The sequence below is a fragment of the Diadema antillarum genome, unplaced genomic scaffold (genome assembly GCF_040938485.1).
Source record: "Diadema antillarum isolate AM-2024a unplaced genomic scaffold, OU_Dant_1.0 scf00000205, whole genome shotgun sequence".
NCBI lineage: Eukaryota > Metazoa > Echinodermata > Echinoidea > Diadematoida > Diadematidae > Diadema > Diadema antillarum.
In genome coordinates, this window is record NW_027271094.1 from 864,239 (window position 1) to 877,584 (window position 13,346).

At 36.6% G+C, this 13,346-nt stretch overlaps 1 protein-coding gene across 1 annotated transcript; it reads left to right on the forward strand.

Moving 5' to 3' along the window:
* On the forward strand, positions 1–2,968 carry LOC139723994 (uncharacterized). The gene is made up of 4 exons (XM_071635192.1): positions 1–211; positions 906–1,019; positions 1,652–1,729; positions 2,086–2,968. The coding sequence occupies exons 1-4, from the start codon at positions 167–169 to the stop codon at positions 2,917–2,919; spliced, it is 1,071 nt and encodes a 356-aa protein (XP_071491293.1). The 5' UTR covers positions 1–166; the 3' UTR covers positions 2,920–2,968.
* The last annotated feature ends 10,378 nt before the right edge of the window (positions 2,969–13,346 follow it).

Consider the following 13,346-nt stretch of genomic DNA (forward strand, 5'->3'; position numbering starts at 1 on the left):
ACCCTAGAAACCAGACGGTGTATGTGTTGGGGTAATAATAAAGGCATAAACACTGTTATCACTGAGCAAACGTGTTATCGCCGCTGGTGTTTGGAACGCTCAGTGGCATTTCTTCGGTGATATTTTCCGCGTTTAAGGTGACTAAATATCGAGAAACAGGATCAAAATGGGAGGACACAAGAATCAGTCTGGAAATAGCCAAGGAAGTTGGGTAAGTACGATATACTTATTGAAGTGACACGAATCTTTTTCCAAGACATAATTATGTGAGAAGAAATGGCCGGTTCCCGAGGCGAAGCTGTATGTTGGGCGGCTGAACCTCCCTTCGATAGCGTGAGATTCTGAAAGCCGCAAGCAAAATAATTAACGTGCGATATCTCTGTAAATGACAGATGCATACATGTCGAGCTTACAATGGATATTTCTTAGTCATTTGTATAACAAGTACATTAACGAATTATTTCGATATACATCACACAAAAATAACTCTAACATTGTTGAACAGTCAAACATGCAATGTATCTATGCATTGTATTAAGCCGCCCTTGGCTGAGGTCGAATTCCAATTACAAGTAGGGCCTATACATGTGTACATTCTCATATATATGGTTAAAAGCTTTATGTGTCATCTTGTACTGGCAAAATATATGCCCCTTTATTTTCACTTCACATAATTATTTATGTTAATTACTGCCAAATATACTTTCTTGTGATTCATCCATGCAACATACAATTGTATACTTCTGTGTTGGGTTGTGAATTCCAGTATTTACCAAAACCATGCAGATGCATGACTACATGTACATATTTCAAAACTAATATATTGATGGCACCAGTCTCCCAACATAATCATCACTGTGTAGTCTAACATCCAAGATGTGTTTGTATCTCAATTTCTACACCAGTTTCCAACCGGATACTATGGCCACTTCAGGAGTAAGCATCGCAATGACTTCATCAATCAGTATCGGCAGCAAGCCAAACCATCTCCACCCCAGAAATTCCATGACAAAATAGCCGTAAGTATATGAAAGGGAACATGATGATATATGAATATATATATATTTATGATATATAAGATATATATGCATATGTTTCATACATTTATGAATTCAAATATCATACAAATGTATGTATATGCATATACTGTTAATGAAGTTGTTTTTCAAAAAAAAAATTGCATACAGAGTGACTTATTATGTTTATATACAGTACATGTATACATACAAGTATATACTGTATGTCTTCATTCCTGGTTATCACAAGAAATTTTAAATTGGAAATGATTAAATGATTTTATATGTCAATAGATTTCTCTGGATTGGAATGGATTTGGTCCCATGCATTCAACTCCAAGGCAGTGCAACATTGCAAACTTTTTTTTGATTTCCTGTACTTACTCTTAAGCCAGGATAGGGGGACAATGATTACAATAATGATGCAGATGTTACTACAGTGATAATAATATGATGATGGTAATGATGATTATGGTAATTAATAAAAACATATTTTATAGCAATGTTGATAACAACAGCATTGAAAGATACAGTGTAATTATGATGAAATCAGAAGATAGAAAATCATATGAATATGTGTCATAATTTGGATTGAAGTCTCATCATAACTCCTATTGTTTCTCTTTCTTTGTCAGGACCGGCCTACTCATCATCACTTCTCTCACCATGACAACCGCTTCTCATTCTTGAACACTGTCACCAGCTTTGAGGGGGTAAGTGCATTTTCATTACTACATGTATACCTGTCATGAAATTCAGATAAAACTTGTTACTCCTGATGAATCTATATTTATGTGAATATATGTATTCCTTAATGAATGTCATCTTAAAGAAATATAGATATTTAACAGAATTTTGTTTTAATTTCATCTGTGTCAGAGGTCATTTCTACCTGGTATTTCTATGCCACGATTAATCTATTTATCTGGAAATTACTATATTCTGGTGGGTGTAGACATATTATCTATTTCAGAATTTGGCTACCTGCTTGACTAGTTATGCATTCAATGTCATAAACTTTACTCTTCAGCTGACTTCATTTCTGTGTTTGTTTGTTTTTTTCTGACAGAAACTCGGCAAGAGAAAGGTCCAGTCAAATAACAAGAGTAACTTCATTCCAGACTTCATTGCCTGGGTTCCACACAAACGAGAGCTGGAATCCGCAGGACCCAAGGTCTCCATCTATCGGGACACCTTCAATACCAGAGGGACATCGGTCCCTGTGCCACAGATTCTGGTGCCCAGTGTCAGAGCCCCAAGGCCACCAGACCCACATCGGCAGCCTCTTCTGTCAACTCCATTCATTGACCCAGCTGTGGCAGAGGAGGAGACAGAACCCCTGGCAACGACATACCAGCTGACTCATAGGCACTCTCAACCAAACAGGAATATCAACACTAACATGAACACTGGCACAATCGATATGGAACCCATCCCTCCACAGAAAAGCATGGCTTTCCTGAATCCTCGTGTTGCATCGATACACGAGCGGCCAGCGCCATCCTTGACGAGGCTGCGTCGATCACGGGTGGCATCGGCGCCCCTCTTCCGATCCAGCGTCGCTGATTGCATGGTTTGGCACAGCCACGGAGACAACGAAGAGGTTCAGGTTCTGCCTGCACACAGGCCTCGCCCTAAGACTGTCATTGGCTTGCTGCCTGATATCTCAAGGACTGAAACTGGCGATGAAATCAGTGGCAACACCGCAGTCAGTACTGCGGGCTTCTCAGAGCCAAGCCATTCCTCTCACTTTGGCATCACACCATCTGCAACGGCAACAGTTCCCATGGAAACAGGATCAATGTCTGCATCATCACAGCCAGTGCAAGACACGAGTGTCAACTACTCACATGCACCAACACAGAGTAGTTGTCCCCAAGTCGGACTGAGTGACAGCATTTGAATGTAGCTGGCAAGTGCTTGCTTGTATTTCAAGAAACTTACCATGACTTGTGAAGACATAGATGGCTAACTGGTCGGGTGCTATTCTTTGTCAGAAATTATGTGATGTCCTAAACATCAGATAAGCAGCTGAAATGCACAGGCAGACTGAAAGCCAGATTTCATGATGAGATAAGGTTGCTCATGGGGGTGCTCATCTCAATCATGTGACTGTGCCAGTCAATTCAGTGTAAAGTGACAGGAAAATTTTCTGTGCGCTAACCTGTTCAAAATAATTTGCATCTGGCGAGAAGCTAATGCTGAGTTTGCAAATAAAGCCTAAAGCTGGCAGATCTTTTAAAAAGTGACTGACATTTCTGTGACCAAAGCTGACTTTTACACAATTTACTTTTTTAATAATGGTATTACAGCCATGTTTCATGTACCAAATGCTCAATGTTTGCTTATAAGAGCAATATTGAATTTCTGAGATTACAATACCAAAATGCATAAACTATAAGTTGAGCCATGATTTTTGGCATTGAAACAACATTCCTTCAAAGGAGAGCATAGTTCTGCCTTTTCTGGTGTACAATAATGCGATTCTGCTATTTTTTGACATGTGTGTGCTCTTGGTGTTACAAATACTTTGCGTGAACAATCATTTCTCAGGTGCTACATGTGACATAAGAACACAGCACACAAGCATGCAGTATGCAGTGTACATAGCTGACATTCATATGCCACCATTGCTTCACTTGTTTATCCTCATATTCTAGCTTATAATATTCAGAATTGTGCTAGTATCTGGTCAAAATATGGGATTGCTAAAATCATATGAACTGGTCTGTTTTTCATTTACGCAAATGCTTTAACAACTACCTAAAGTGCAACATTTTGTACACAGTCATCAACAATTATGGGCAAAATGCAAACTGAACTTGTAGACAGTTGTTTTCAATGTGGGAATATCTGACAATGTGCACGATCAAATTTTTTACCATTGCTTTAATTTGGAAGCACACACAAAACATGTTGAAGACTTAATTACCAGCTACAGTCAGGTGTGAATTTGTTCTTCCTGTTTTTATTTTGGGTACACTATATTTTTTTTTCTTTTAGATATATAATGTGAGCATAATAAAAATTTAATCCATGCTTGAATGCATGGCCATGTTACAAAAACATTGATCTCTGATGATGTGACAATTTTACAATCCGTCCAAAATGTCCAAACTCAATAGTACTTTCTTCGTATTATTCAGCAAGTTCTGAAACAATTACCAGTATGAAAATGCTGTTAGATTTTTATTTTTATGCTTGATACCTCATAAATGGATTTGTCAATTCTTCTAGGGTGAAATGTTCTTCCAGTTGTTTGGTTTGTTTGACATTTGTGTACCACTTAATGTTGTCCCCTCTGAAATACCTAAAACACACACACACACACACAGATGAACTGAATTCACAGTTTAACTTTTTTTTTTTAGTTGTATTGATTTTGATGCAGATCTCTATGTATAAGATCAGCAGCAAACCACTGCCTTGATATATACGTAGATACCAAAGTTCATGATCACATTATCAAATAATATTCACAGATTTGTTTCTTTGCTTGTTTTTCAATCGAAGCAGTTAAGGTACTAGTATGATATGTACATGGCACCTGATATGAGGGCTTTCTAAATCAGATGATAAATATTATATTGAAACAACTCTGACTTGAGATGTGAAATTAAAATGTTTTAAATATCTCAAATCACTGGAAAGAAAAGAGATTAAAGTATATTAAGTTGTTGTATATACAGTTTGCTCTCCTCTACATGATTTTTTTATACTTTGCATGTTCTCTTGATTGCAGAATAAATTTGAGAATTTACATGCAAACAAATGTCAGAGTTTCATACATTGTAAGATTGCATGTGATGGTGCATTTGTGTTTGTGTGTTGTACATTTGTATGTGTGTGCACACTGTAGGTAATGTATGCACTGCACATAATAAATGCATGATGGTAGAATTGTATTTTAATAGGCTATAGCTACAATTTCACATGTCGCAGCATGGGCTAATTATTGCATGACACAGATTATAGCCATGAACTTGAATATATCTGAGAAGCAAACGATCTTTCAGGCTCTGGAAATAGATAAATGAACAGCCACACATTTATATATATGATCAAGTTATGTTTCTGAAGTCAGTTTAAAGTGTAAGAAATGGAAACACAAGATTCATTATATGTCACTTGTTGAGAAATCCAACAAGAATATACCTATGTATATACCATTCTTCATATGAACTTCATTGTACAAGTACATACAATGTCACACAACATCATTGGGGAAAAGTTAAGACATTTACCCATTACTCTGGGATACACATGATCAAGCCTTCCATATCACATGTCTTCCATGAGATTTATCATGCTACCAGAAACAGGTCTATATTTAACAACAATCTCACAATGCTTTGTAAAAAAAAATAAAGGGGTTGATAGTAGAAAACAACAGCACATGAGTCAAACCAGCTCTCAAATACAGTATTGAGTTTATTGTACTGTAGTAATCAATTTGACACCAATACCTATGTCATACAAAAGATAGAAAAACAATACAGAACATGTATTTCACTTTTTCACCACAAAGAAGAAATAAAAAAGACAATGTATCAACACATCTAGAAATTGATAGTTTCCATGACAACAGAAGCAGAGCACATAAAAAATGGTCATATGACACTTGCTGGGTAACTTCATCCACCACACACAAACAATTCCTCTGGGCTTCTTTCAGCTCACAAGTCAACAAAACCTGGTAAAGCTAGGTTCATGGATTAAAGGACATGCTTGCTTCATAGCAAAACAAGCTTCATTGTTCGCTGGAAAAGCTGTGACATTTGATATTGACTGAATGCACTCTACAAAACACTACCCCTATAGTCTCTATACAGTATTCCTTAACAACACTGCTCTGCTCTGAAAGATTCCAAGCATTCTTTACTATGGAGATGATCCAACAAACCAAGACCTTGTTTATTCTTCTTCCAAGAAGAGGAAGAGCTGTGAAAATCAATCCCTTCACCTTGTAGATGAGAAATCAGTCTCTACAAAACAATCTCTACAAAATCCATATGCTCAGTGAAAATCAAGATCTTGCTACAAAGGGCAAACAATCGCTATTGTTCATCAGTTGTTCGACAGATGTATGAATACCAGCATGATTCACCCTTCACTTTTGATCTGTACGGCCAGGACTGTTTACTGAAAATGAGATGGATAGGTGAATTGCCATCAGTGGGCATGTTGTCATACTTTTCTCTTCAACTCTTAAAGGGAAGATCCAGTCCAAATATAAGTTTGTCTGATAAGAAAGAGTAAAATATTACGAGTTCAACAGTTTTGATTGATATTGGATGAAAAATAAAGACGTTATGACATTTTGAAATTTCGCTTTTTTGGGGGGAAACAGTTCTTGAACAGTCAATATAAATATGCAAATGGAAAAGTGAGCATGTCATTCCATCACAACTTACCATATAGTCTATACATAAAATTTTGAAATTTCCAGTTTTTCATTCAAATGCAATTATGCCTGAGGCTCAAATCCTGATATATCTAACTATCACTATTCTGAAGTTATTCAACCAGGAATAACATCATGTTTCAGACTTCAATGACAGAAACATTGAATTTTCGTCATTTTTTTGTACATGATCAATGGAAAATTGTGAGGGTATGACATGGCTAGCTCACTCATTTGCATATTCACATCCACTGTACAGGAACTGTTGTGCAGAAATTAGCAAAACTTCAAAATGTCATAACTTCCTTATTTTTCATCCGATTTCAGTCAAATTTTTACCACTGAACTCATAAGATTTTACTCTTTTATCAGACTAACTTATATTTGGACTGGATTTCCTAGCAGCACATTCTGTGTGCTTCTGTAATACAATATACCAGGTAATTAAAATGTGTGTAAAGTCACTGCAACACTATCAAAGTTGCTCAACACGTATTCTTCTTGAACTGTACAGGAAATTTGTTGAACTATCTTTCTATTTGAGGTGAGTTTTTAAGTTGTCTGTTGTGACATAGGAGACGCGAGTCCCCAACGGCAGTGCCAAGAAATGCATGTTGGATTTCAGGAAATGAATGCAACCCTAGAAACAATTACAATCATTACACTGTTTTCTAGGAACTTCAAGATCAATGATTCCCCCTAAATTTGCACTAAACAGGCACAAAACTTTTCAACAGGTAAACATTTCTGTTGTGAACAAAGTCTTGGCGCACCAACTTTTCAAGAGATGCAAATATGAGCTTGAAGCATTATGTGATCTAAATATTTGAAGTCTTTCTTATTGAACTGATCAAACAATAAAGCATTTTTTTTTTTCTGCCATAATAGCCTTATGTACTGTTTGTTACATGGGGTAATCAGCCAGTAGTACATGTATCAGCATGTATAATAAAGCAAGTGTTGACATTGTAATCCTTCTGCATATGGAACTCAGGCTTTCAGTGTGAGAGATTACATACATTCGGCAGCAAAATGCAAAGGTTCGTGTGGAAAACAACGATTACTGGAAAATCAATGTTAATGATTGAACCTCATATACTAAATATGATTCGGTAATTAAGATTTATGTAAACTTTACCACTGTTTTAGGGGTGTATCACAGACAAGACAGATGTCTGTCAGCAAAGTTTTGGGAGGGACATTTTGTGTAAGAAGAGTCCAATGTGTCTCCATCATATGACTGACCTTGTACGGACACAAAGAACGCAAGTTGTATTGACAAAAGCTAGATAATCAATGATGGATTTTGCCCTTTGTCTGTTCAGCCTTATTCTATAGAACTGATACATCAGCAGGAATCTGGTAAGGACAATACAATACAAGCAAACATGAAATGTTCTGTGTCAAGAGTCATGCTGTGAGGCAAGACTTGAGAATTATAATTCTTCTTACCCTGCTAATTCACTTGTATTGCTGGCTCAAGTTTGGACTGGGCAACACTATCTTCTTCTTTTTCCATGTCACAGAAATCAGAGAATAAACATTTATTTCATACCAATCCCCCTTCCATTCATAGCCATTCAGTAATCATTCAACAAGATGGGACTTGAGAATTTACACAACAAGAGTAGAATATGAAATGTCACCTAATCCAACAGGTGTAAAGTTCTGCAGTATATCCATAAGAATTGGACAAATAAGTCTGGACGTGAGACTTTCACCCTTGCAACCTATGTTGGCACATTTATGGACAGGATGATTCAGAGCAGAAATAAAAAAAATTTTTGCGAGCAAAAAGTTCACCAACTGGATGTCAAGCTAATTTGAATTTTGTTACTGTTGTTGTGGTTGGTAGAGTTGTTGATAGGGATGTTGTCATTGTTAATCTACTTGTTAATATGGTTAATAATATTTGATTATTACTGGCTATACCTAGAGCGGTCATCTTTCAGGTTATATCCTAAAGCTGACAGTAGTGATTGGCAGTTTTCACGGCAGTAAGCAATCAGCTAAGGGTATTTCAGTTTTTGGCAATTTCAAAAGATTCACTCATTGTAACATGTAGCAATTGTAAAACTCTTGTGATATATGCCCCATATGAGATATTATACAAAATTCACTGAGAAAGACCTTAATGGTGCCGAGGGAAAACTGTATAAACATGTCACAATCCATGAAGCACATGTAGGATATCAATCAACATCTGTGACCAATTTATATAATCTAGCTATCAGAGTTGTAGACAAACATAATTTCCTCCACTGTGTTTGGTGCTTAGATTTGATTTTTTTTTTTTTTAATGTCACATATCCAACTAAACGTACTCAACTTTGTAAGCTAGACAATATTAGAACTCATTTGAGTGTCCGAAAGAAGAGTGAACAAAGCTAAACAATACTTACCATTATTTGCCAAAGTAGGATTCAATAACAGGTACTGAATACACACATTGCAAAACAAAGCTGTATTGACTGGTATATAGGACAAACTGGTATAAGTACCATTGATCCTCATGAATAGCATAGATACATGGGTTGCAGGGCCATTTTCCTTTGAAAAGCCCAGCGCCTATTGTTTCTTCAGTCACCCTTACTTTGTCACATATTGTGTTTTCAATCTGTGTCAGAGAACAATAATCAATACGGATTATAATCCCTAATCCTTTCACTCTATGTAACCAAAACAGCTAAACACAATGCTGGCAACCGCTCAGTAAATGTCGGACTTACCGTGATCAAAAAGTTACCTATTTATGGAGACAGAATTATTTCATGGAGATCATCATACATCCCAGACTGGGCTTTAATTGCACACTCGGGTTTTCATGTTTTACACAATCAACATAACAAACACAAATTCTAGGCATTACAGTCTGCGGGCTACTGAAATTAGGCAAATAAGCCAAGCCACACAGGAAAGAAAACAAAGCTTTGCTGAGTTACATGGCCAATGAAATTACAAAAACATGAAGATTACTCTACATAGTGAAAGCAAAAATAATGATAGAAACTGTGAAATAAGTACATGATAACAAACATCACAAGTCTTTTTGTTTTCATCTAACGTCAGATGGCAGTGAAACTGTTCATTTGAATGTACAGTCAACCTTGCTTAAGTCAACCTTGCATAAGTCGAATAACTGCCTAAGTCGAAGGCCTTTTCACATCCTCTTCTCTCTATATTCTATTCATTTTAATCCCTCATAAGTTGAATTTTCTGTAAGTTGAAGCTATTTTTTCATTCCTAATAGATTTAACTGGGGCAAGGTTGACTGTACCACCTTGAATTTGTGTCAAAAGTGCATAGTTAGGGGAAAAAAAATGCTCAACACAGTTCATGACTTGTCTTGTTGTACAGAAGAGATTCACAAACCCTAATAGACAATTTTCTTGCATAAAAACTCTGTTAATGACATGAAAGAGAAAAGCATTTGTAGTTGTACAACAGGATATTATGGCTTCTACCGATCTTTAGCAATTTTGTAGGCAAGCTTTCATCCACTCCTGTGGACTTTCTCAAGCCAAGTGATCACACACAAACTTGCTTAAAGATTGGTAGAAACCATAACCTCCTGTTGTATCATCATCACCAACTTATGAAAGTTTTCTGTATTACTTAGAGTTGTGCTACAGAATATTAAAATGACATTCAAAGTGCTAGAAACTCAATTGCCTGCTTGTCGAGGGCAATTTATAACTCACAGTCGGGCGAGTGAAATGAATAGACACTTGCCTGTATAATGGATGCGGTACTTGCCCCGAATGTCCATCTAGGTAAGCGTGTAAAATATCTCTTGTAATGCCATAGAAGTCCTTGTGGCCTCCACTTGAAATCTTACTCATTTTCAAATCTTTCTGTACTTACAGTTATCGCACAAAAATTAACATTCTAGAAGGTTGTGGCTGAGATGCTTGAGGTAAATCTCATATTTTCTAGCTCTAGTCCTAGTTCCATTGCATACGGAACTAGAAATGTCGCTATGGTGACTGGCATGCCTCCGTCATAATGTATGATTCTCCTAATAGGTCTATAGTATGTCTTGACAATGTGTGATAACAGTTTAATCTAATTGGCAAAATATCAAAATGACATGTTATAAGTGTTCACTTTCCTTGAAATAGATTTATTTGGATGAATGGCTACATTTTCTAAGAGAGCATGTGGGGATTTGAGGACTTATGACCCTTTTATAAGTCTATGCATTGAGTAATTTTCAAGGTATAGAGAAAACGTGTAATATCTGTATTAAAGAGTACATTGTTAGCATTTTGACCTGGCCTTTGACCCTTGACCTTTGACCCTATGACCTTAGAATTCCCAAGAGAATCACTGTCAGGCAGAACATGCATAAATATTAGTTTCATGATGATACCTTCAGCCACTTCCAAGATATAGAGGTTGAAGTGAAATTTAGCACTTTCACTTGACTTTTGACCTTTGACCTTTTTGGCCAAAAACTTCCCAGAGAATCTCTATTGGATAATAAATGTACTCACTAAAGTTTCAAGAAAAATCCTGCAGGCATTGCATAAATATGATGGAAAAAGTGAAATTTAATGAGTTGACCTTGACCTTTGACCCCCTGATCGTTGACCTCATGACCCCAAAGTTTCCTAGATAATCATTGCCAGTCAGTATATGCGACCCTGCATCACAAAACCAACAAAAAGTCGCCAGACAGGGATTTTTAGTTAAGAGCAGATTCTGAAAGAACAGACTCTAAGCTTTACAATGAGGTATAACTCAATTCAAATGGACTCTCCTAACCTATCTAAATATTGGAAAGAAAGGACACACTCTGGTAGGTGCAAACTGAGAAAACAGGCTCTGAAGTACAGGGTCTATTCAAGTGCTTAATCTTTACCAAGCCATGCTAGCTGTGGGACAAATGGAACAAAAAACAGGATGTTGACCATTGGAGCAACAACAATGTTGGGATTATCAGATTAAGCTGAAATTAAGCACGCTTCATTAACACATTCTGTAGATAATTAATGGGTCTGAGGTAATTGCCCAGGGGGTAACTGCCCTAGAACCGCACAGTGAACACCTGTCTGGTTCATTGGTAGAGTAGAGACTGGCGAGTCTTTCATCACCTTGTCAATATAGCCTCTGCACATTTGCTATGTAATCTCTTAAATACACAAACTGCCTATCAAAACTACAGGGTCACTAAGCAACAAAAGTGAGCATTTATTCAAGGCAAGTGGATGATACAAACATCTTCTCTGCAGAACCTTTCACACAATTACACATAAATTATGATTTAAGGATCCGACAGCATGGGGATATCATGGGAGTTAGAAGGCCAGCCTGGCTTGGGTATATTTGAAAAGAATCTAGAAACAAGTCGTGTACAGCTTTACCACTGACCCCTATGTCAGTACACACTCAGTCGAAGAATCTTGACTTGAGTCGACAGTTACAGATAAGAATGCTTTGATGCTCATATTTGCTGGTACATGGCTGACAGGAGCTATTCTTGGTTTTCAAATGTATCCAGGTGAGCAGCAAATGAAGATCAATTGGACCACCCGTGAGCCCCCTTGATAACAGGTCTTTAAATAAACCTACATTCTACACATTAACGAACTTGGTGGAATACATTACCAATAAATGTACCTGTATACAAATGGAGAAGGGCAAGATCAATTCTTATTGACTATCGCCATGAAATAGCATATTTTGACAAGTACAACATGCTCTAAGTACACAATAATGATGAAGTAAAACACACAAAAAACTTTTAACAGAAGGACATGGCAATGGTTTTACTCCATCAAGAATTGAGCTACCAGGCACTCAAAATAAAAGGTTGCGATATATCTCACAATTATTTACAGTTGACAAATGTATAGATTGCTTCAAAAGCAAACGAACAAAACAAAACATCTTTAAAAGCTTGAAAGCTCCATAAGAGTTGAGTCTTCTCTATTGATGTCAGATTGTTTTACAGAAAAACTAAAGATTTGAGTCTAGAAAGGAGACAAAAATTGTTGACTTTACAAGTCTTGTATAATGAGAAATTTGCTTCAGTTTATGCTCTCCGTGGAAGACAAAAGTTTTAAGTCATAAGGTGTAATTGTTCATGCCGCAAATCTTCAATGTGAGAACTTATATCAGTTCTACATATCAAGGTTAATCAGCTAATGCAAATTTCCACAGCATCAAATGCTTTTATGCATGATTCTAACAACTGAGTTATACTGAGGAAAAAAACACAACAAAAACTTGTTCTTCTATTGACCGCTGTCCTGTGCTTACATTTCAATCTCATTCAATATAGGGCCTACATTATATCTACCCCTGGTATCTGACATGTCACAATTGGTATTTACGTCAAATTGAATATACTTCTTAAATTTACCACAACCACCAACTTTTACCTCGATGTTACATACCCACATACTCCAATATGAGGTGTGATAATGTCTATTGGTATTGGCTTAGCCAAGGTGTTTTGCCACCATGTCTTTCTGCTTATACCAAGTGTACTGCCCTCACTTGGTAGGATTTAGACAGTATAAACTACATGTATTGAGATACATGTCCACTTGCCTTGACAATCTTCATGGATTATTTCAGAACAGTGATACTAGCACATACACTAGATGTAACCTGTCTTAAAATTGTGCACAATAAAGAAGCCAACAAATCTGGCAGCATATATTTTTTGATTGCCATGATTTTTACATACATTAATAGCATACTTGATAGTATACTTTTACACTTCCACTTGCCAGGGACACAACATTGCTATAGCATAATTTGTTTAAACATTATCTCACATAATTTCAAGTTGATTGCAAAGAGTATATGCATATACGCCAAGCTCAAGGCTGCAAAATTCATTTGTGTGTGCATGTGTGTGCTTGTGTATCAGCTAATATTCTTTCTTGAGAGACACACACATTTCAAGTTTCTTC